The sequence below is a fragment of the Rhinopithecus roxellana genome, chromosome 1 (genome assembly GCF_007565055.1).
Source record: "Rhinopithecus roxellana isolate Shanxi Qingling chromosome 1, ASM756505v1, whole genome shotgun sequence".
Classification (NCBI taxonomy): Eukaryota; Metazoa; Chordata; class Mammalia; order Primates; family Cercopithecidae; genus Rhinopithecus; species Rhinopithecus roxellana.
Genome location: NC_044549.1, coordinates 85,491,829 through 85,516,467, shown reverse-complemented (window position 1 = coordinate 85,516,467; position 24,639 = coordinate 85,491,829). Strand labels below are relative to the sequence as shown.

At 40.7% G+C, this 24,639-nt stretch overlaps 2 protein-coding genes across 4 annotated transcripts in view; both read right to left on the bottom strand.

The window, feature by feature from the left end:
- The window catches only part of SYNPR (synaptoporin), a 342,216-nt gene that overhangs the window by 110,585 nt on the left and 206,992 nt on the right, over positions 1–24,639 (bottom strand). For all 3 annotated transcript variants that reach the window (XM_010352905.2, XM_010352907.2, XM_010352906.2), the window contains one exon: positions 17,744–17,868. In XM_010352905.2, the coding sequence (XP_010351207.2) occupies positions 17,744–17,868 (125 nt within the window). The remainder of the gene's footprint in view (positions 1–17,743; positions 17,869–24,639) is intronic.
- Positions 14,084–14,529, bottom strand: LOC104653849 (40S ribosomal protein S26-like). The gene has a single exon (XM_010352904.2). The coding sequence runs from the start codon at positions 14,504–14,506 to the stop codon at positions 14,159–14,161; it is 348 nt and encodes a 115-aa protein (XP_010351206.1). The 5' UTR covers positions 14,507–14,529; the 3' UTR covers positions 14,084–14,158.

Here is a 24,639-nt window from a genome sequence, read left to right as displayed (position 1 = left end):
CAACAACCATTCATAAATTATTGACTGGCTGATAAATTAGTGCCCACCTACCATCCAATTAGCTAAGATGGTGGTGCCCTTAGAACCCAAACATGGCTAAAGATGGACCAGTTCTGTTACTGAGGGCAAGTACCCTATCCTCATCTGGTTACACACTTGACACAGATGTACTGACCAAATGAGTGAATGAACGAGAGCTCAAAAGTTCAACACATCTCTGAGTATTTCTGCTGATGTACAGTGAGACTTTGAAAGAAGAGCTGAGTGTACTCTTTTTTCTTACTCCCTGTATTTCTCTTCTAAAAAGCATTATAAAAAGCACCAGAGACACACTGTTTATCTGGCTAGCGGCATTTGGTTGAAAATTGAAGTGATTTTTAAAACTACAGAAACACATAGTCATCTGGCACCCAGTGATGAGCCTGAGTTAGGGAGGAATTCACATTACATTTTCATTTAGTCTTGCACAACATAAGGAATTTACATTCATTTTCTTCTGTGCCACTGTTTGCTCCCATACGGAATATTTATGCTTTACTTTTTAAAAATCTGTATAAAGGAAACACTAAGCTTTATCAGTCTTTAAAGAATATTCACTCTGAAGAGGGACTGAATTCCATCTCTAAAGACCATGGTAATCAGAGTAGTAATTTCAGATTTGGAAACGGCAAAGTTTGTGTCAAAGATGGTGGCTCACACTGACAAGAAAAAAGAGAGAGAGAAAAAAAACAACAACACCCCACAACACATATAATGGAGTATTATCCGTGGCATTTACTCTCTCTTGATAATTGTGATGACTTAGAAGAACATTGAAGGAACCAGTCCCTTCTCATTTTAGCAAGACATAAACTAAATCTAGAGATAAATAAGAATAAACTGTTTAAAATTAAACCTAAAGACAAACTCTTTCACCATAAGTTGTATCTGTGAGGAAACAGGGACTAGAAAATGAGTTTTCTTTGTAAGTACTATGAAACAAACTCTTTTCAATGCCAACATTTAATAAGGGTTGTTAAGATGAGCACCATGATGTAAATTAATTCAATATACAAATTTTCAAAATGTTCGCTCACACTGTGTAAATATTAATTTGTTAATTTGGGCGATTTGTCATAGACTTCTTTGTCACTAGTAAAGATGAACAGACCTTAATTCTAATTATCTGCAGTGTGACTCTGTGTGATGGTCATATTGGGTAAGGATTTCAGGAATATTTATGCAAACTCCTGTACAACCAAGGACTTGCAGTGGGTGATGGATGAGCCATGGAATGTCTCTGTGCCTTAACTTGATCAATATCAATCTATTCTTAAAAACAATGAAGCTCCATAAAAAGAAAGCCCATTCCCTTTTCATTTTTAAATTCCCTTCATTGCCAAGCATAGTGCCTGGTACCATACTGAAAGTGAGTTGCATCAATTAGTAAATCAAAGGTATGCATTGAGGAATACCGACAATAAAACAACCGGGGACAGGCGGACAAGAGATAAGGTGGGTACGCCAGCAATTAAATATAAAGAAATGTGAGCATATTCTTCTTAAATTTTTTTTTGCCAGGAATAAAAATGCCTAATAATTATATAAAAAAGCATTCAGTCTCACTAAAGTAATTAAGTAAATGCATTTATAGTATTCCATATTAGGAAGAATGGAGAAACAGGCACTTTCATATCCTCCCGATAGGCATATAAATTGCCTTTTGGAGCGGAATTTGGCAAAATCTATAAAAATTTAAAGTGTGTATTCATTTTGGCCCAGGTATTTACCTGACAGATGAGTTTACAAAATTATTTTGATTGTACCATTGTTTGTGATAGTGGAAAACCAAAATAACCTAACTGTCCACATAGGTAATTGGCTTCATAAATTATGATATAGTCATGCAAGAAATTATAGTATAGCTATGAGGTCCAAAAAACAGGTGGTAGATCCATAAGGGTTGACATGAAAATATATTTATAATTATTCTTTTTAATAAAAATGACTTGTAAAATAATATTTACATCAAAATTATAAAAATGAATGCATTAAAAGAAAAGCCCTAAAATAATGTACGTCAAAACTTCTGTGGAGATTGTCTCTGAGAAGTTACATTAAGAAGGATTTTAATATTCTAATTCATTTCTATACAATAGAATTTTAAAAACATAAATACTTTTTAAAAATAGCAGTTTTAGGCTCACAGAAACATTAGGAGGAAGATACAAAGAGTTCCCATATAACCCTCCCCTGCCCAGGCATGGTCTCCCCTGTTATTGACATTCTGCACAAGGGAGGTATATTTGTTGCAATTAACGAACATATAGTGACATACTGTTATCATCCAAAGTCCATAGTTCACATTTGGGCTTTCTCTTGATGTTGTACGTTCTGTGGGCTTGGAGAAATTTATAATGACATGTATCCATCATTATAGTATTATACAGAGTACTTTCACTGCCTTAAAAAAATCCTCTGTGCTCCAACTATTCATTCCTTCCACACCCCACATCTCCCCCAACCTTTGGCAACCACTGATCTTTTTACTGTCTCCATAGTTTTGCTAAAAGGATTTTTAGAACAGAACAAAAACAAAAAAGTGCTACTTTTTCTGATAAAAAAGGATATTTTAAAATGTGGTTATAAACAACAGAAAATTTAACTGTTTTAGACAACGGAATGCAAGATGGTGGAAGAATAGTGGAAAGTGAACCCCCTGGTGCATGTACTAAAATAAAACACATGTACAGAGATTGTTGAGCATAATTCATAGCTGATTTCTAAAGATGCCAAAAGGTAATCAAGCATACCTTGGAAGAAGCCCCAGCTCTGTACTTAGGAAAAGTGATTCTCTGCACTTTACACTTACTTCTTAGATCACAGCACTAAGCCTAAAGAGATGATAACTAAAGATCCTTCATTGCAATCAAAGATGTTCAAGTTTTTTGATTAGTATATGGGACCTCTCAGCTCATCTCCTTCTTCCCTCCACAATCTACCCCTTGTCAGGGAAATGAGAATCAGCTACAGCACTAAACCCTTTGGAATAACTTTATTCCTAGAAAACCCTGTCATTTGTGTGACTCCTTAACAGTCTCTAAGTGACAGCTGCTAGTTTGGCATAGAATATTTCAAAATGAAAAATAAGAAATTCTACAAACTGTATCAGCAACAACTTATTTATTTCAAATTCTAGCCAGCTGCAAAAAGGAAAAAGAACAATCATTTCAGTTCCAGCCTAGAGTCATTCTTCCTTCACAGTTTATTCCTGGTCTCAGGAAATCAACTGGAAAATTAATACCAGTAATTCTGAGTCCCAAAGAAAACAATGTCTCTGAGAACCATTCGCTGAATTCCTCTGACCTTCCTGGTTTGCCTGGTATGAGGAATAGGCAATAAATGTAGGAATGAGGAGGAAGTCTCTGCAATTGTGGGGACTTGTCAACTCCAGGGCATCATTGCTGCCCTTTACAGTGTGTTGGTGAAGGGCATGGTCTTTGATGTGAGTCAGATCCAGACATTCTAAGTATGGCCTTGCCACTTACTAGCTATGTAACCTAGGGCAAGGCATTCAACCCCAGTGAGCCATAGTTTGCTGACCTGTCAAGTGGAGTTTAGAGTAGCTATCTCATAGAGGTGTTGTTAGCACCGACTGGTATAATATGTGTTATGTGATTTCCACTGGTATATGGTAAAATTATCAATAGTGGCCTTTTTTGATGATAATAATGATATCAATGATAACGATGATGATGATCTGTGCCATATATATACAAAGGATTAACATATCCACCCTACTTTTTGATCTCTACCTTCATTTGTACTTGGCTGAGGTAGAGAAGGCAACTAGCACTTTAGCCTTTTTTAAGGGGACATGCTCAAAAGCACATTGTTGGGGGGGTGGTGATATTGCTACTGTTCACCTATCACTACCACATTTAAATTACCATTTGCTTTCTTTTCAAGTTCATTGTTTTTCTTTCTAAGAGTAATATATGTCAGAAAAGAAAATTCGAAAATAACAAAAAATAGAAATATCTATTTGCTTTTTTATGGTACTTAAATTTTTTTATTAAGTATAATAAATAAGGTAATTGTTTACTGAAATCAAAGTGTAATCCCAAATATAAAAAAAATCAATCAATGTTAAAACACAAAATATCAGGCTATTACAAATCAAAGCTCTGTCTGATTCCTTTTAGGTCAGCAATTCTCCAATTTCCACAGGTCTTAGGCTCACTTGGGGATTATTTAAGATGCCAATCCTTGGGCTTTACCCAGATACTGATTAAATGTGTCCCTGGGGTAGGGTCTTGGAATCTCAAATTTTTTTTCTTTTCTTTTTTCTTTTTTTTTTGAGACAGAGTCTTGCACTATTGCCTAGGCTGAAGTGCAGTGGCGCTATCTCGGCTCACTGCAACCTCCGCCTCCCAGGTTCAAGTGATTCTCCTGCCTCAGCCTCCCAAGTAGCTGGGACTACAGGTGTGCTTCACCATGACTGGCTAATTTTTGTATTTTCAATAGAGACGAGGTTTCACCATGTTGGCCAGGCTAGTCTTGAACTCCTGACCTCAAGTGATCCACCTGCCACGGCCTCCCAAAGTGCTTGTATTACAGGTGTGAGCTATCGCACCTGGCTAGAATCTCCATTTTAAATGAGCTTTCTACATGTTACCATGCAGGTAGGGGAGTTTTCAACCTATCATCGAGAGAGTCTAAAGTTCTGATCACATCCAGGGCTTCTGAATTCCCACAGTGGGATCCTGGAAGGGGAATTAAGAATGTGAATCCTAGTTTTCCAGTTGTCACTTCATGACGCCCCAAGTCCTGATGCTTTCATGTCTCCGCTCTGGCTGCCTTAGCATCTGACTAGCGAGTCAGTTTGAATACTTGCCAATCCTCTCTGTTGGAACCTCTCAGCCCTGGAAAATCTAAGTCCTCTCATGGCTCACAAAATGCCATTCTATCGGGGATGGGCTGGGGTTGGGGAAGGAGAGGGAACACAGGTCTCCACCACTCAACTGACACCAGCTTGACCCCATAAGGTATACCGTGGGACTTCCAGCCACCTGCTTGAGGGGACGCAAAGAATATCCTAACATTTCTTTCCGGAAGAGAAGGAAGCACAGAGGGAGGTTAATGGGACCACGGTGCAGGCACCTCACATTTTCAAGGCACATGATAAAACATACAGATAAGAGTGGGCTGTTTCCTTCTGCCATTCCGAGGCTGTCACTACAGCTGGATTTTTTTTGTCCTTTTCTAGGCAACTCAAAGTCAGTCTCTCTCTGTTTCTCTTTCCTATTCTAGGAAAGAAAACAGATGTAAGGAAAAACGAGAACTTATTTTTATAACTTTGAAAACAGCAATGTTTGTGTTCTTCTAGGGTGTAAAGCTTCTCCCTGGTAATGAGGTTCTTCCCACCACACTCCCCCATGCCTGCTCTATAAAATTACACACAGTGAGACTGAGAACTACATAAAAGGCCCACTCAGCATACAGTGATTTAATCTCTGCTGCTTGTCACCTCCCTATGGGAGCTCAACAGAAACAACAGCCTTGATTACATAACCTACAATCATTTTCAGTAAGTGTCCCAATCCTGGTCTTTAAAAGCCTGTTCAGATCTTACCTAAATAGAACAAGCTTCAGAGCAAGCCCTATGAGGTTGAAAGAGACTTATGTAAATTAACGCTTTGAGTCTTTACATTTCCCTCTGTTCTCGCCGGAGCAGCAGTGGCTGGGGCACTATCAGGGTTCCCAGCCAAAGCCAAGTTCTACTGTTCCTCTGTATTTTCATAGATTAGCAGTCTAACTCTCTCTTAGGAAGTCTTAAATCCAGCTTTGTCATTTTGTAGGAAACTGAGGTTCAGCAAGGGGTTCTGTGGTTGTCATCATCTGGTTGTTCTGATCCCATGCCCTACTCCTCCCATGCTCTGGATCTCAGTCTGGGGCCTGATCCTGTCCAACTGGCTTCCAGTTACATTCAGTCATTGGGAAGCTCTGGTGGGAGACTGGAGGGTTAGAGCAAGGGAAAAACTAGGGAATTTCACCCCTTTCTCTTGTTGCTTTGGTGAGCATCTCTCATAGTAGCTGCATCCCTTCCTTGGTTCCTGAACCCACTGGACGCCTTCTCTCACCATGTTCTCAGCTTCTGCTAGACGGGCTCCACCCTGGGCTCTAACAAGACCACTTCCTCTCATTGTGCCTCTTGCCTAGGAGTCAATACATTTTTGGAAAAAAAAAAAAAAAAAAAAAAAGGTGGGGGGGCAAGAGTAAACACTTTAGGCTTTATGAGTCAAAAGGCAAAACTGAAGATAGTATTTTGTAGGTACTTATGTAGCATTTAAAGCATAAACATTTAGGCCGGGCATGGTGGCTCATGCCTGTAATCCCAGTACTTTAGGAGGCCGAGGGAGGCGAATCACTTGAGATCAGGAGTTTGAGAACAGCATGGCCAACATGGTGAAACCATGTCTCTACTAAAAATACAAAAATAGCTGGCATGGTGGTGTGTGCCTGTAGTCCCAACTACTCGGGAGGCTGAGGTACGAGAATCACTTGAACCCAGGAGGTGGAGGTTGCAGTGAGCCCAGATCACACCACTGCCCTCCAGCCTGGGTGACAGAGCAAGACTGCCTCAAAAAAAAAAAATTATATATAAGCATATACACATAAGCCTTTAAAAGTGTAAAAGCCATTCTTCACCTGTGGGCCATATACAAACAGGTGGGGGGCCAGCCAGTTCTATTCAACAGCTTTTCTTTGTCAATCCTTGCTCTACCCTTAGGGGTGGCTTCCCTCCGTCGTTCATCTTCAGATTGCCTCAAGGACCCTTTCCAAATCATCCAAACCCTGTGTACCTCATTCTCTACATTAACTTTTTGTAATTGAACCACCTGGCATGAGCTCTCTTTTCCTGAATGGACCCTGACTGATTTGGGCAATGACTTGTTTAAAATCATATTCCATGAAGTGGGATTATTATCTACTTCATAAATTTCTTATTGCTTTCTGGTCTTCAGAAATATGTTCACAAACACATCTCAATGGAATTGTGCAGATTCATCATTCAAGTCAAATCTGCGGGTTGTCTTCTTGTGTTTTGACTACTCACACAGTGATGAAAAACTAGTGGCTCCACCTGCAATCCCTGCACTTTGGGAGGCTGAGGTGGGTGGATCACCTGAGGTCAGGAGTTCAAGACCAGCCTCCCAACATGGTGAAACCCCCATCTCTACTAAAAATACAAAAATTAGCTGAGTGTGGTGGTGGCTGCCTATAATCTCAGCTACTTGGGAGGCTGAGGCATGGAGAATCACTTTAACCAGGGAGGCAGAGGTTGCAGTGAGCTGAGATAGTCCCACTGCACTTCAGCCTGGGTGACAAAGAGAGACTCCATCTCAAACAAAACAAAACAACCCAAAAAACAAAAAACCTAGTGGGTCCAAGGGGTGCCCATGAACCAAAATCAGGAACAAGAAACAAAATATTAAAGTTGGTCCCTAGACTGACACACTACCCAACATCACTGAGAAAAGTGATGGAAAAACTAACGAACAGGACTGGGCTGTAGATGCACATTACCGTTGGAAGTGGGGCCTGGAAAACCATGCATGGCATGCTACATACCATGCCTTCCCTCTCTGCTGCCTCCACGCTGGGTCAAGCCACCACCATCTCTTTCTTGGATGGCTGCAGCCACCTCCTTACTGGCCTTCTTGACTTCACCCCTGCTCCATGACCTCTTAAGTGAATTTACTTTTATTAGCCATAAGCAAGATCTTTTACAAAGTATGTCTCCTTTCCAATGCCTTCCCATTTCACTCAACATCAAATCCAGTTTCCTCCTATGAACCCACAACACCCTACAGGATCCAGTCTCTGCCTCCTTTTTCAACTTCATCTCCTGCACCTCTCCTCTTCCTCATTCCAATCCAGCAAAACTGGTTTCTTTGCTGGTTCTCAAACTCTCCCCAAACTCAGGTTTCAGGCCTCTGCTCTTGTCCTTTGCCCTCCCTGGAACATACCCCTCAGACATCTTTGAGGCTCTCCCTCTCCTAATTCTTTCAGGTCTGCACTCAAATTTCATTTCACCAGCAAGGTTTTCCCCCAATCAGCTAATCTAAAATAGTACAGCTTCTCTCTTTATTCCTTAATCTTCCTAATTTCCTCTCAAGACTTTTACCATTACCTGATACCTACTGGGATTGCATCCCTGTCTCTTTGCTGTCTCATGTCACTCCCCTCTCCACTTAGGAGTCTCTCTTTATTCCCCCAGATTCCAGTCTTTTCTCTCTAAAGGCCATGCCCATGCTTTTCTCTTTGCTTAGAACATTCTAAGTGATGTTCCCTCTGAGTATGTATTATTTGGTCCTCTCCACTCCCACCAATACTTATTTTACTTCTCTGCACAATGTTCATTTTCTTCATAGAAATTACATTTGTAAAATTATGTACATGCATATATGCATATATATGTATTTATTTATATTTCTCACTTCTTTGTCTTTCTCCCATCTCCAACTAATTGTAAATTTTGTGAGGGAAATAGTCATGTCTACTTCACCAACAAATGCATACCAAGTGCCTATGTAATTCACGGCCTTATACACTGCAGGTGCTTAATAAAGAATTAATGAGAATAATTAAATTATACAGGATGGGGTCATTCACAGATCTAGAAAGAATGATTGAAGGATCTCCTTATCCTTCAATTAGAAGCTGTTGGTTGCCCACCTGTATCTCTCTTGTTCTCCCCATTTCTGTATACAATGATGGCTTTCTAATGTCAGCATCCATGAATTTGCAAGAAGACTTTCTTCAGCTGTAGGCACATGCTAGGTCTGCATGCAGTCCCAGGGAATTAACACCCACAGGAGCAGCTTTTGGCCAGTGACCAACAGGAGTGGGGGTATAATTACTCAGCCTCATCACCTGCCAGATGGATTTACTGTTGGGGCATGTTGCCCACAGTTTCCTAAAAATCTTAGATGCCCTGGTTGCCAAAGGTGGTATCTTGCCAATTAATCTAGCTTTCTTCCCTTCCCTGTCTCATGTCCCCATCCCTCACTGGTGCTTCCAGGATCACCTTCCAAGAAAACTACTCGCACTCAAATCCTGGTCTCAATATGTGCTTTTGCAGAAACTCAAACTAAAATATACATTCTACCCAATTCCCCACCACCACTCTCCTTTTGGGGAAGCATTGCAACAAAAGTGTTCCAATCTTGCAATTATACAGATTGAGAGGGGAACAGTGGGGTGGAGATGGGGTAGACTAATTTGTCATTCACTAACTTTTTTCATTTAACCTCTTTCATGCCAACAGCCATGGTGCATATTTGGATCATTTTCTGTGATCCCCAAGACGTTCCCTACAAATGATAGTTCCTCTCTTTACTACAGAAACTTCCAAACAGGACTGTCATACTTGGTCTACAGCTGAATTCTGGTGCCAATTTCTTTCACTAGACTCCCTTAATAATAACAGCCACAACAATGATAGCAACTCAGGGAACATTCAATGTGTGCCAGACTCTGTACTACACAACTAACTCACATTATCTAATTGAATGGTTACAACCACACTATAAGGAAGGTACAGGTATTATTGCCTTTTTATAATAAGGAAACTGAGGCTCAATAAAGTTATGGGCCCAGGACGCTTCCACTGCACAATTCACTACCATTTAGGGAGCTATGTCTTGCCCAACCACTAGGCAACAGAGTTTGAATTTGGTTAGAAATTCACCATTAGCCCTTTGGCCACACCACCTCTACGTCTCCCAAAGTCTCTGCCCTGTAGCACTACCAAGTCTCATCATACACAAAATTTATTTTAAGGCAAAACATTAGAATGAGATGCTGTAGCTATAAAGTTTCTGAAATTTTAGGCACAAAGAGTGAAACCCTTTGGTAATGAGAAACAATAAATGAATACTTAAATGTAATTGCAAGTGCAGCATTTCCTGAACACAAGATATAAAAAATTGCAGCCCTTCACACTTTTATTTTCCCCAAATTGGCTATCATGGTAAAAAAACAAAACAAAAAAAATGTTTCTCATCACTGCTCTTGGTTATGCATCTTAGGGATAAAATGCTTTCTTCCTGGCAGAGCTAGCATTACTAGATAATGGCCCAAACTCCACAGCTTTCTTGGCATCTACTTGCACCTGCCCCCGTGTTCCCAACAGGGGTGGGGGAACGACAGAGCAAGTGGCTAGAGTCATGAGCAGGGGAATGGTGCTTATTCGGCCAGCACCCAGCTGAGCAGCACCGGCTTTCCTCTCCCTCAATGTGGAACCTCTCATTGAACTGAATTTCACAGATCGCAAAGATCAGACTAAGCCTCAGTATCCTACTCCACCGATGCCAACCTCCCAAGGATTATGCTAGTGCCACTAAGAGTTCTCCATTCTGTCACTTTGAGGGGGCGTTTTCATTCCCCCATTAGTTAAATTTTTAAAAAAGGCCTAATAGTAATACATTCTGGGGCAACCCAAATAAACATTAAATATTTAAAAGCAAGTTAATCAAGAGACAGTTAAATATGTGCACCCTTTAATGTTTTTATATAGGCAGAGGCAGGGTTGAGGAAGATCCCATTCTGAGTAAAATATAATAAACTGGCCATTTGTTGTCTCAAGGGTAATTTTGCTAATTAACCAAAATAAATATCTTTTCTAGCACTCTAGTTGATTTTTAATTGCCCTTACTCGATAATGAAATAAAAATAATATGCCAAATGACAATGTATTGAATGCCAGGTCTTGTTTTAAGCATTATATATATATATATATATATGTCTTATTTAATACTTATAACAATACTATGAAATAGGTAACATTGTTTCTGTTTCACAGATAAGGAACGGAAGTGATAAGCAATTTTCTCAATATCATACAGCTAATAAGTACCTGAGTGGAGGATTTGAACCTATGTAGTCTGTCTCTAGAGTCCAAGCTACACTATATTCCTTCAGCTTTAACAGTGTAAAACAGTTGGCACAAGTGCGAAAAGAGTATTTGATTCACTCATAATCTTGCCACCTAGAAATAAATATGTTAACATTTTGATGCAGTGGTTATGACATAATCTTTATAAATATAACTAGTTTTTGTAGTTTACCCAAACCTTTGAGGAGGAAGGTTGTAAGGTTTATCACCAAATTTGGAGAATATACTTGGGATGGGCTGATCTAAAATACAAACTATGCCTAACCAGGTTTCATTTCAGAGGCCCCATGCAGCACCTCCAAAATCTCAGCCATCATCTGATTTTCAGAAAATCTGAAGCTGACATTGAAGGACACCCTACTATGACCGCCAATTGGGAGAAACCTACCATATATACTAAGATTCTATGGATGGAGAAAACCAACCATGGCTTCGTATGAGACCTGAACTGAAAACGACAAGGGGAAGTGTTGTGAACTGAAGTGACTGATTTCCAACCAAACTATTTGTCTGTTTGTTTGTTTGTTTTTGAATGAGTATTACTGCATAATACGATTTAGAGTGAGAAGAAGTAGGGATTTACTCTATCGATTGATCAATCAAGCAATTGATCAATCTAGCTACTCATCTATCTATCTTGTTTAAAGATAGTAATGTTCTCATGCAATGCCAATGTCTTAGGTTGGACTTCTAAGAAGCAGCCCCTGAGATCAAGATTTGAGTGCAACTCCTTAGAGGATTCAGCTCTGAAAACACCAATAAGGCAGTGGAGAAGTGAGACAGAAAAGGTAAAAGAGGTGTTGAAAGGTGTGTTGATCAGGTTTGCACTGTGGGTGGATCCGTCCTGCTGGTGCCTCTGGGAAATGGTATGGTACATGACTTAGTGTTATGCCACATGAGGGGTGAGGAAGTTGGGATTGTTATCCTCCAACTCACATTTGTCATTGGGTAAAGGCTGCTCCAAGAGACATTACTCTCCAGTATTTCTTGCCTGCCCTGCCTATAGACCAAGCAGGTTCCAGTGGTGAGAGAAAGCCCTTTAACAGTCACAGGGACTTGTGGCTTAGCATGGTGGCCCACATCTGTAATCCCAGCACTTTGGGAGGCCAAGGTAGGTGGATCACGTGAGGTCAGGAGTTTGAGATCAGCCTGGCCAAAATGGTGAAACCCTCTCTCTACTAAAAATACAAAAATTAGCCAGGCATGATGGTGCACATCTGTAATCCCAGCTACTCAGAAAGCTGAGGCATGATGAAGGACAATTTTGCTAATTATCTGGAACTGTGATTACTAATCTCATATCTAAAATAATGCTTAAAATTGACAGCAAACAATATTTTTATCTTGATGAGGTCTCAAGACATGGAAGTGACATAACAACTACTTTATTTTTTATTATAAATCTTCTGTTATTCCCTATATTTAGTTGTTCTCAAATGAAGGAAGATTTTTACAAACTGAAAATCTTTTTTATTAGTTATTTGTTCAACCAAGGTCATAAATTTATCATCATGGCATTCAATGAGCTGGTTACTTCCAAGAAACAAGAGGTGAGCACCTTCTCTACTAGAAGGTCATTAAAAAACTTAGTCTCTTTCTCCACAAATATCATATCTTGAAGGCTTAAGATAAGCAAATTAGGGTCCTTCAAAATTGTCATTGTATTGGTCTGAGAGAAAATATACTGAATTCTATTTTCCATTCCCGAACAGCTCGGCATGCTTTCTCTCCAACTGAAATGTCCCATGAAAGTTTTTAATAACCACCATTAACTATATTCGATGGCTTTTTCTTGGTTTTTCACTCCTTTCTTTCTTTGAGGTACTCAATGCTGCTGAATGGTAGCATCCATAAAGTTTTCTTTTTTTATATTTTATTTTATTTCTGTTTTTATTTATTTTACTTTAAGTTCTGGGATACGTGTGCGTAAAGTTTTCTTACCTTCTGAAAAACCTGAACTTTCTGGTTCATCCATCTTCTTTCCCATTTGGTCTTCTCCTGTTGGTCTCTCTCAGTGACCCCTTTCATTCATTTTTTACAAGCACTGGCATCCTCCATAGTTTCCATTCTGTCTCTCTTGGTGACCTCTCTTCATCTAGATGTGACTTCATGATGATGACTCTTAAAGCTTCATTTTCAGTATTCACCTCTCTCATCTTACATAGGGTTTAGTGTGAAACGTCCTGATAGAAAATTCCCCTGTGCTTCTAACAAGCATCTCAAACTCTGCATGATCAAATTCTAACTTGTACTCTCTACTTCAAAATAGATTTCCTTGTTATTTTCCTTTTGTCAGCTTTAACTTCTTCTTCCTATTCAAGGAATTATAAGGAATTCAAGGTGTTCTATAATCAGGGAAAAAAATGGCCTTTCTAACTTTATCACTTTTGTCCATCATAAATTTTTGTTCTATTCACCATGCTCCAAACAGTCTGAACTTTGCTTTCTTCTTGTTTTTATTCAAATCGTAAAATTTAAAAAATCTGAAAGTTTAAATTTAATTTTCTGTGTGATGTCAACAAAATGTTTCTCAGCCCAGTCTCCTCAAACAGTACAATAGTAGCCTCCTTCACAGAGTCTGTGTAATGACTACATAATCTAATATATGTCAAAGTATCTAGCACAGTGTTTGGCACATTGTGCCTTTGCAATAAATGTTCACATGTCTGTTCATTCATTCATCATTCTGACCCTTCTCCAGTACCTCTGCCATGAAAATTTTTGTTCCCGTAGCCCCTTAACCTCTCAACTCTGTCCTTCTCTATCTTTTATTCATGTATAAGTTTAAAATGTTACTTGGCATTCCTAGAGTAGGCTTTCTACAAATATATTAAGTACCTTAAAATGAGACACCCTACTTTCCACTTCTGTGCATAAAGGAAGTACCAAAAATATGGAATGTAGAACTACTCTCCTGCTAGTTATCAAGTAAATTTCATGTCAAATTTAGTATATTATTGCAGATAGAAAACAATTAAGTAGTAGTTGTTCATTTTAATCACAAATAATAAGGAAGATAAGGTGACGAATGTTTTATTTCTATGACAAAATGATACATTGCTGGATGTCAATTATTTCTGATAGGAATCAGGAACACATACATATGGTACTGTAAAGGAGATATACACTTTGGCATATATATTTTTTTTTTAAGTACAATTTCCATTTTATTTTTCTCCAGAGAATAGTCTGTCTCAGTCTTAAGGACTCAGCTCCTTACATGGGCTTTGGTGGGGGACGTGGGGCAGCACCCGCAGGTCTAAATCGGGGAGGGGGTGTTCGGTCCTTGCGGGCTTCATGAGATCGATTCCTGACTACTTTGCTGTGAATTGCACAACTCACACAGTAATGTAGCTTCACATACAGCTTGGGAAGCACATAGGCATCAAAGACGCTCGCTTCAGAAATGTCCCTGACCGCTGCGGCCTCCACTATGTTTCGAATGACGAATTTCTTAATGGCCTTGTCCTTGGGCACACATCGGGCACAGTTAGTGCAGCGAATAGGCTGCACATGGCCGCGGCCCTTTTTGGCACGACCGTTGTTCCTTCTTTTCTTTGTCATTTTGGACTTACGGACCAAAGAGAGGACCACTTTGGCATATTTATTAGAAGCAGCACATTAATATTTTGTGAGTTATCTAGAATTTTCAACACTGACATCTTACATCCTAAAACATGTGTTTGATAACTGGTTAAGTAGCTTCCTTTCATGTATCATTTACAAACTAACTGTTTTTGTTCAAATGATTTGACTTTATTGTCCTTTTGGTCTTTGCAATACACTGAATAGTTAAAAGCTACTGAATGTTCTTATCTTATTTCTGAGATTATCATCAAATCATTGGCATCGGCTTATGACATTTTAGAAAAAAATAACTTTTTTAAGCATAAGCAATGCTTTCATAATCTGCTACTTCAAATCGCTGAGTTGTCTCAACAGCTGCTTCTTGCCATTCACCTTGAAAATAGAGTTTTTTCATCTACTTCAATCCCTTTAGAATTTCAGATGGGGTTCCTATAAGTTATTTCTCTCCAGAAGCTGTGTCTTATCATTTCACCTCACTGGAAGCCATAGGATGACTCATTTTTAAAGAGTGCTTTTAAAATTACCAAGGTATAATATGCGTATTTTAATAAATTCAAATAATATCAAGTATGTAGAGTGAAAAGTAAATGTATGACCTCTGCATACCAGTCACACATCCCTCCCCAGAAGTAATCCCTATTAACGGTTTGTCTGTATCCTTCCAGACTTTACATTTTACAAATACATATAAACATATAGGTGCATAAGTTTAAAATTATATTCTGCATTTACCATTATGTTTTTTTTCTTAACATGCTGCTACTTACTTTCTCTTTAGTAATACATTTTAAACATCTTTCCATATCCGTACATTCACTTTTAAAACTTCTGCATAGGACATACGTAAATAATTCATTGAGTCTGCTTCCTGCTGATGGACATTCAAGTTTGTTTCAATCTTTAATTATTAACAACACTGAAGTGCACATCATTACATGCATATTACATGCATGTACTTGTGTATTTATATGAACATTTTTGAAGGTAGATATCTAGAAATGGTATTGCTGGATTAAATAGAATGTACATTTAAATTTTGATATCTACTTCCAATTGTCCTCCAAAAAGGCTTTATCAATATACACTATTTCCAACCACATGTGAGAATCTACATTTCTCCCCACGCTTTATAATGTTGGATATCATTACTTCTTACTTTTTAATTATTTATATTACCAACATCTTGCTAACCGTACTTCTTCTGAAACAAATGTCTTCATAATAATCTGTATAAATCCTGGCTTATTACTGAGATTTTCCTCATAATGGTACAGGTTATGAATATGTACATGGATAATGGTACATGTTAAAATATGCAAATGTAAAATTGAAATTGCAACCTTAGTAAATTAAGCTGTTTTGGAACCGTGTGTATATCTCCTAGATGAACATTAATGGGGGCAAATTACAAGACATTCTATAAAAGGAGATTGGCTAATCCTTCCTTAACAGTAGACAGTAAATGTAAGGTGTGGTAAGCAGGGTGGCAAACAATTTCTTGCTTTATCCTACAACAGTGGTGTTAGAATTGTTTCTAGGAGACCTAGGGTTCCCAGGAGATCTTACAGGGTCTGTACGGTGGGGAGTGGGCAAGGTGTGTGGCAGGGAGAAGGCCGAGGAGGACTGGCTGGGGGCTTTAAGTTCCCTTCTTCTCCTGCTCCGACTGTCTCAGTAACTCATGTCTATTTTATACATGGAGCTTCTGAGTGAGATAATGTTTGAAAGAAAAGCTGTGCTACTAAAAAATATAATGATTAACCATATTTGTTTCAGAATCCAAGTAAAAATCTTTTAAATGAGGGGGCTGCTATAGATGGCAATACATTTTGATCTAATTTCTCTAGTTGCCTTTCACTGGGCCAGTCATTTGAATTTGTAGTCTTGGGAAGAAATTAAAGAAGCCCAGTGCTGGAAACTGTGATTGAAGTGTCTTCTCACATTGTATCCTTAAGCAGGGATTTTATGAAATTAGATATTACCCTGCTCTCCCCTGCCACACCAGCTCAGGCACTCGTTTCTAGTTCAGATAGGTCTCTTGATTACTCTCCTCCAGTTTGAGGAAAAGACTGAGAGTCCTAGGCTCTGGTAGTTCAATGTTTAGGGACTTGCTGCCTTTTAAACCTTGAGAGACTGACTTTTAAGTTACCTGCTCCTGCCACATCTCTTAGTGGGAAATCACTGCAGAAGCCATGCCGAGCTTATGTTTTCATGTATAATGTTACCAAGCATCCCAGCCCTGCTGTCCGGCCATTGGCAGTTCTCATCTCTTGTCCTAGATCCTGCATGTTAATCTGAAAGCATGCGTTGTCTTGGCCACTCTCCTCCAGAAGCCAACAGGTTGGTCCAGAACTTTCAGAAGTCAAGCGCTTGCATGTCCACTTCCACCAGCACAGCACAGCTCTTATTACTAAATTTCCAGGGATTATGTGCTTAATATTTCTGAGCTTTCTATTCTTTTACTCTTTTATTAGCTAGTTAGGAGAGTATCTACTTGAGCAAGGTATTTGCAACTTTTGTCAGCTCTACTCTTAAAAACCAGTAAGAATATTGGTATCAATGCTACCTTTCTACGATGATTCATCACCTATGAACGGAGTCATCTTTGTCTTAGACTAGGAACAGTTCGCTTAATATATATTAAGTATACATATACACATATATATACTTTATATATATAATATATAATATAATATATATACACACACACATATATATATACTTAACATATAAATATTAAGGATGTGTTCCATAGTATACAGATACTCTGGGATACTTCGCGAAAAAAAAGTTTCTGCAGTCAAATGTATTTGGGAAATAATCTGTCATTCTTGATTCAAAATGTGCATTAGAAAGGCAAAGTGCTAAAAATATTTCTTGAATTTATTTGATCGTACTTTAAAATTACTTCTCCAGTTTCCCTTTCTTTTTCTCTCCCTCTTTCTCTTTGTAGCAAGTTTTTTTTTTCTTTTTTCTTTCTTTTTTTTTTTTGTTTTTGGAGCAGAGTCAGTTCTGTCTTGAAGGCACAACTCATAAATCCTCCCAGTGCCCACACTAGGTGGTGAGTGGGCACAGTGTTTGGGCATTCTGTGGGTGCAGGCAGAATCCTTTCTGTTTACCCAGAAGTCCCTGGAAGACTGCACTTTTCTGAGACAAAGCAGAGAAGAAAGAAAGACCCCTCTGTGAGGCTAGCAAGCATGAACCACCATTCCCTACCTGAATGGGTAGGCAAACGCTATGTCGATGCTGAGGTTACTTTCTGTCTTGTTGACGCAGTCCACACTCAGCCGCAGGCCTCCAGAATAGCCACCACATGTTGCAAATGCAAAGATTGCAAAAAGCTGTGGAGAACAAATAAACAAACAGAAGCAATTATTAGGATGATGTTGCTCTAATGAGATATATCAAAAGCAGCTTAATATCTGGCTTGAGAGAAGTTATGGTCCTTCTGAAGAAGAGCATTGCACTTGGTTCAGCTGGAAGATGAAGGTAGAATGGAGTGAGGACTGGGGACGTGGTGTCTAAAATAATTGTCTGGCAAGTGAGAGAAATGTGGCTTGGAGAATAAATAAAGACAAACCAAAATAGCTGTGTTTGAGTGTGTAAATAGCTGTCATGCCTCAGAGGGCACAGGCATAATTGCTTAGTTAAAGGCCTGGAAAGCACTGCACCAATTGGTTAATAATGGATGTCTCCAGGTAGGAAGATGTGGGGATGTATCCTGCTCTCTTTGTTTGTCTGTATTTTCTACCACAAATATGATTGTCTTTTGGAATAATATATATCAGTATTTCAAAGCCATGGTCAGAGAATTCTAGAGCTAAGAGTTTGAGGAAGAGTAGGTGAGTTTCTAAGAGGTGCTATTTTAGAGCACAAGATCTTAGTACATTTCAGCTTCCAACTTTCACTGGTGGTTACATCTCTGTGTTGGTTGCTGCTTCTAAGTCAATATTAAAAGTTTCAACAGTTAATGTCATGGTCTGTCCTGGTGTAGAATGTGAATCTGTGGGGAACCAGGCACCAATAATTAGGAGCAGGGACTCTGAGAAGTCTCCCAGAAAGAAGAGACACTTGGAAGACAGGATGGCCTAAGAGGGGACATAAGCAAATGCTAAACTAGTTCATTTCATAATTTGGCTAAGCTCAAAAGAATTTCTTGCTCATTTCGAAAGGAAGTCGATGAAATGCACCTAACACTAACATGCTGCAATATTCCAATGTATCTTTTTTTTTTTTTTTTTTTTTTTGAGGCGGAGTCTCGCTCTGTCGCCCGGACTGGAGTGCAGTGGCCAGATCTCAGCTCACTGCAAGCTCCACCTCCCGGGTTTACGCCATTCTCCTGCCTCAGCCTCCCGAGTAGCTAGGACTACAGGCGCCCGCCAGCTCGCCTGGCTAGTTTTTGTATTTTTAGTAGAGACGGGGTTTCACCGTGTTAGCCAGGATGGTCTTGATCTCCTGACCTCGTGATCCGCCCGTCTCGGCCTCCCAAAGTGCTGGGATTACAGGCTTGCGCCATCTTAATTTAACTTTGAAATCCAGCTTCTTACAATAGTTTGGGGTCATTATTGGAAACACTAGATCGTTTTGCACAGTGAGAGGAGTTATTGCACAGAAGTCAACTGGGGTCAAGGGCTCTGGAATGTGACCTTGGGAAAGCTGCTTAATTTCCTCATGCCTTGATTTCCTCATTGAAAAATAGCATTGAGGGTAACTCTTCTGGGTCATTTTGCTATTTGTGGTATGACACAGACAGTTGCTGTGGCCAAGAAGGCTGCTGGAGCTGGCAAGATCACCAGGTCTTTCCAGAAAGTTCAAAAGGTGAAATGAATATTATCTATAACACCTGCCACCTCAATCTTAATCAGGGGTAGAAAAAAAGCCTCAGAATTTTTTTGTCTTAATTGGCCACTTAACTTTAGTAGGAAAAGACTGACTGATGATAACAAGGCATTGTGAAACCTTCACAGGCAAAGCAGTATTTTGTGAGTCACGTGTGTGTGTGTGTGTGTGTGTGCACGCATGTGTGTGGCAGTTTTAAGTGACTAGTTTTTAAAATCTGTATTTTAAAAATGGAAAGAACTTGACCAAAAGATATAAGGATTGTAGTAAGAGTGAAATGTGTTAACATGTGGAAAGCATTTAGAACAGGTCCTGGCACTGCATAAGCTCTCAATAAATGTTAACGAATATTACTGTAAATAGCAGATGCTCCTTAATAAGATGTTCCGGGCCATAAAATAGGAAATTTACGCTTAATCCCTAGCTAAATCTGTCTGGCTGTCTGCCCCAGTGAATCAACATCCAAGCAGTACAGAAAAACTGATCTTTTTAACTTTGTTAGCTTTTGTTGCACAGGCTTTGATGAAGCATTCAGAAGCTATTCCAGCTCACTCCACAATCTAGGGTTGAGACACAGAACGCTGAAGCTGAAGGGAATCCCATCTTTAGGCCCCTGGTGTGGACTTGCTTACTCCTCATGACCAAATGCTCTCTTCCTGTAACCAATTAGTATTACTCGTATTAGTAGAAATAAAGAGAAAGTTATTTTAATGGTTCAATGCTTAATTCTAGTTTTCATCAGCCAACACTGGATGTCGCAACCCTTTGTGCCACATCAAGATAGCGTCTTTGGTAAGAAAGAATGGAATGATGGAGTCCAAAGCCCCATGCTGTGGCAATGGAGATAGCCCTTTCTGTCTCCAAGTTTCCTTATCCATAAAACAGGGATATCCCCTATGTCTCTCTGAATTTCTGAGAAAACTAAGTGAGATGGAATATGTATTTACATGCTACCCTCTTCCAATTCATACAGAGATCTGTGTGACATTTACATTTCTCTGGGGCCAGGAGTCCTAAGTGTGTGATAGGCAATTGTGCAGGTAAAAGTAAGAAAGGATTGTGCATTGTGGCCATTTTAAAGTGCCTACTATGGGCCAAGTATTGTGTCCACCACTTAACATACATGGTTGTATTTCCTAGTGGCAACAATGTCGTGAGGCATGTGTGCATGGAGCTTAATACTCCTATAAGAAAGATATGGTAGAATAGCATAATTGTTTCAAAATGCTTCGTTCAAAAAATCCTTGAGACATTAAAATGTAGCAGATTGGAATTGAAGGATATAAAAACAAATGTCCATTTCAGTGCTTAATAGCTATAAAGAAACTACCTTGGCCTTTCATCTTAAATTAACCGCTTTATATACAGTAAGGTATTATTAATACCATCATATAATAAACTTAAGAAGGAATGATAATTATGTATTTAACTAGTTCAAAATGTTAGATACATGGAAAGGAGGTGTCATGACTATTGAAACCACATACACCACAATTTTTTCTTGTCACTTCTCTTGAGCTCTGAAAACACAAGGCATTGTAATCGAGTTAAATATGATACCTATGGGCTTTTGGGTTACATTTCTCCCTTCCCCATAGTCCTCACTGCTGTAAGGTACATGGATGTACTTTGGTCAACAAGTAGGCTGAGGCAGACATCCAGGCCTGCATGACTCAGCAAGTTTAGAGTGCAGGCACATACTCCACTAGTTATATACCCTGTTTGTGTAAGCTCATACTTGGCTCAAAGCCACTATTGTCTGGAAAAGATATAACTGCCCCGCTGATGTGCTCTTGGGCCCAACATGGCTCTTGTGCAGGTGCAGGCACCCAGAGAAAAAGTGAAGCTACTGATCCCTATAAGGGAGAATGACCATCTGGCAGATGGTCGGTTTGCTCGTGCCCAGAGAAAGAAAGAGTTAAGCTACTAATCCTACAGCTGGTCTTGCAGGCTGGCCATGCAGCTGTGCATGGAAGACAGCTGCTGGGAGAAGCCGCAGAGCCAGAGCAGACAATCAAGGTAAAGGTGTAAGTAAGCTGCTGATGAGAGAGCTGCTGAATAAAGCCACGTCTCATTTACCTGCTGTCTCTCAAGTGTTCTTCCAGCTCCCTGCCCTATGTCTACCCACTCCCCTCTGCCCTCAGCTGGGGCTGGAACCTGACCCTGAGCGTGACACTTGGCGTAGTCATGGACCTAGCAATCGGCAACGAGGACAAGATGAGGTGAGTGAGTCTTCAGTCCCTGAGGGCTCTTGAATTGACTTTGTGGCCACAGCATGAGCTGTGATACCTGGTGGCTGCCATGCTGTGAGGATGAGCCCCAGTGAAAACATGGGAGGCAGTGGACAGGTCTCCTGTGAGTGTGGAGAAGGCGCTGAAGCACCTGGAAGTGCACGGCACTGAGAAAAAGAGTATGCCAGTAGAGTCAGATGGGCATTTGTGGCTGTGCTGTAGGAAGTGCACGTCCAGTCCCTGAAGGACAAGTGCAGGGAGGAGGAGGAACCTCCGTTGTGGGCTTACCCTGTGATCCACCAGAAAATCGAGCTTGAACAGCTGTTGGGTGTTCAAGTCCAGGGGTCAGCCCAGGGATTCCCTACCACAGTGAAACACATTTCCTATGGTGCCTGTGTCCCTGCTGAGTTGTGGGGGTTAAGCAAGTAATGTCGGCAGTCATGTACAGACTTAGTGAAAGTCATTTGAGAGAAGGACATTGCTGTGCAACCTGGTCCTGCTTGAGCATTCCAGTTCACAGGTTGCCTGCTGCAGTCAGGTGGAATTGTAAAGCCTTTTCTATTTGATAAGAGACTGGCTGAGATGCCCAGCTTGGGGGGCACTGGATGACCAGAGCCACATGTGAACTTGGCAATCCACTCGTCCCTGCACCTGGATAAGTTTCCAGGCAAGGCTGCATAGACAGCTATGAAAGCTGGTCAGTGAAAGCAAAACCTGTGTCCTTGCACCTTGGCATCAGCTGCTTGACTCCCCATTTGTGCACTGTGTATCTCTCCCGTACCTGAAAACGTTCTGGGGGTGGATATTTTACATGGCTTGGCAGCTGTGCCATCTATCACAGACTTGATGGACTGCATGACAATGGAACTAGGATGGTACAACTGTGTGGTGGACTTGACCAATGCATTTCTCTCCATTGACATTGCTCCAGAGAGCCAGGAATAGTTTGCCTTCATGGGAGGGCGAATCACAGTGTTGCTGCAGGGCTATATGTATAGCCCTACCATGTGTCATGATCTTATTGATGATGTTATGTTAACCTCTGATTCTCTTGCAGATTTAGAAGTGGCAATGCCTCACTTGCCTGGGATTGGGATGATAAGACTGAGGCAACCATTCTGGCCAGGGGTGCCCATTTAAACTTAATGTACATGTGACCACAGATAGTTTCAGTTAGGGCTTTTAGCAGTGCATGGAGTGCCTCGGAATGCCAACAGACTTTTGGTCACAGCTGTGGAAGAGAGTTGAGCTCCAGTATTCCTTAATAGAGAAGCAGTTAGTAATAGCAGGATGGGTACATTCATGGGTAATGACCCCCACCTTCCCCAGACTGAAAACACAGTTAGTAACTGCATATGCTGCCCTTCAGCCTTGTGAGAGCATGGCAGGGTGGGTTATAGTCATTGTGTAGATGATTTACCCTATAGCGGGTTGGATGCATTCATGGGTAACAACCTCCCAGACTGGGATGGCACAGACATCCAGTTTAGTGAAGTGGGTTGCCTCCTTGGAACAGTGGAGTACACTGAGTACAAGTCCCTTAGCAGCAGAATTACAAGAAGCCTTAGGATCTGTAGTCCTAATGCAAGATAAGGCCATGGGGCCTAAGGCATCCCTAGACCCTGCGCCTTCACTGTTAGGAAGGGTGTCCTTCCATTCCTAATAGGGTATGGTATACAGATGGGTCTAGCCAAGGTGCTACTGCTGCCTGGACTGTTGTTGCAGTCCAGCCTAGTACTGACACCATATGGTTTGAAACCAGGCATAGGCAAAGTAGCTATTGAGTTGAACTCAGGGCAGTGTGAATGGTAATCACCAAGGAGGTGACACCTATGGTAATCCATGCCAATAGCTGGACAGCTCACTGAAGCTTATATGTCAGGCTCATGTGTCAAGTCTATGTGTAGATATCGGGCCCGTGTGCCCACAGCTTATATGTATAACCTGTACGTCCAAGGCCTATGTCTCCTTCAGCCTAGGGGGTGGAGTGTAAGGTACATGGATGTGCTTTGGTCAAGGAACAGGCCGAAGCAGACATCCAGGCCTGCATGACTCAGCGAGTTTAAGGCACAGGTGCATACTCCACTTGTTATATAATCTGTTTGTGTAAGCTCATACTTGGTTCAAAGCCACTATTGCCTGGAAAAGGCATAACTGCCCTGCTGACACTGTTCTCTTGGGTTCAACATGGCTCTTGTGCAGGTGCTGGTGCCCAGAGACAGTGAAGCTACTGACCCATGTAAGGGAGAATGACTGTCTGGCAGACAGACCAGGGGGAGCCAGGACACGGCTCAGCTTGCTGGTGCCCAGAGGGAGGAAAAGTTAAGCTGCTAACCCTACAGCTGGCCTTGCAGGCTGGTCATGCAGCAGTGCATGGGAGCCGGCTGCTGAGAGGAGCTGAAGAGCCAGAGCAGACAGCTGAGATAAAGGTGTGAGGAAGCCACTGATGAGAGAGCTGCTAAATAAAGCCATGTCTCATTTACATGCTGTTTCTCAAGTGTTCTTCTAGCTCCCCGCCTCATGTCCACCCACTCCCCTCTGCCCTCAGCTGTGGCAGAAACCTGACCCTGAGCATGACAACTGCTTAAAGGGAAACCATACTATATGACTGATAATAAATTAACATGGGTTTGGTGAGGATTGAACATACGATGTCTGTAAAACACTGGAAGAGTCAGATCCTTCTGAGTGAATAACTTATTACAAGGATGTTTGATTCTGTATTTTGGAGTGTGAAATCAACTCCTCCAGGGAAAATCAGCCAGTGGCCTGGTCCTATAATTGGAATACATCAAGACACAGTGAGGAGAGGGGACTGGAGGATCTCCAGGGGTCTGAGATTCTCTAGGTGTTGCCTTGAAAGAGTGGGAAGGGACTTCAGAAATCTTCCCACTGATTCCCCTCCCAGTTACTCGCCCAATCATTCCTCCTTACATGGGGAAGCAGAGCAGTTCTGGGGTGAGGCAGACCTAAGCTTGAGCCTATTTCCTAGATGTGTGACACTGGGCAAATCACTTCACTTCTCTAAACCTCAGTTCCCAC

Coding starts and splice junctions, on each gene's coding strand:
- LOC104653849 (XM_010352904.2), bottom strand. CDS start 14,506: ATGACAAAGAAAAGAAGGAACAACGGTCGTGCCAAAAAGGGCCGCGGC.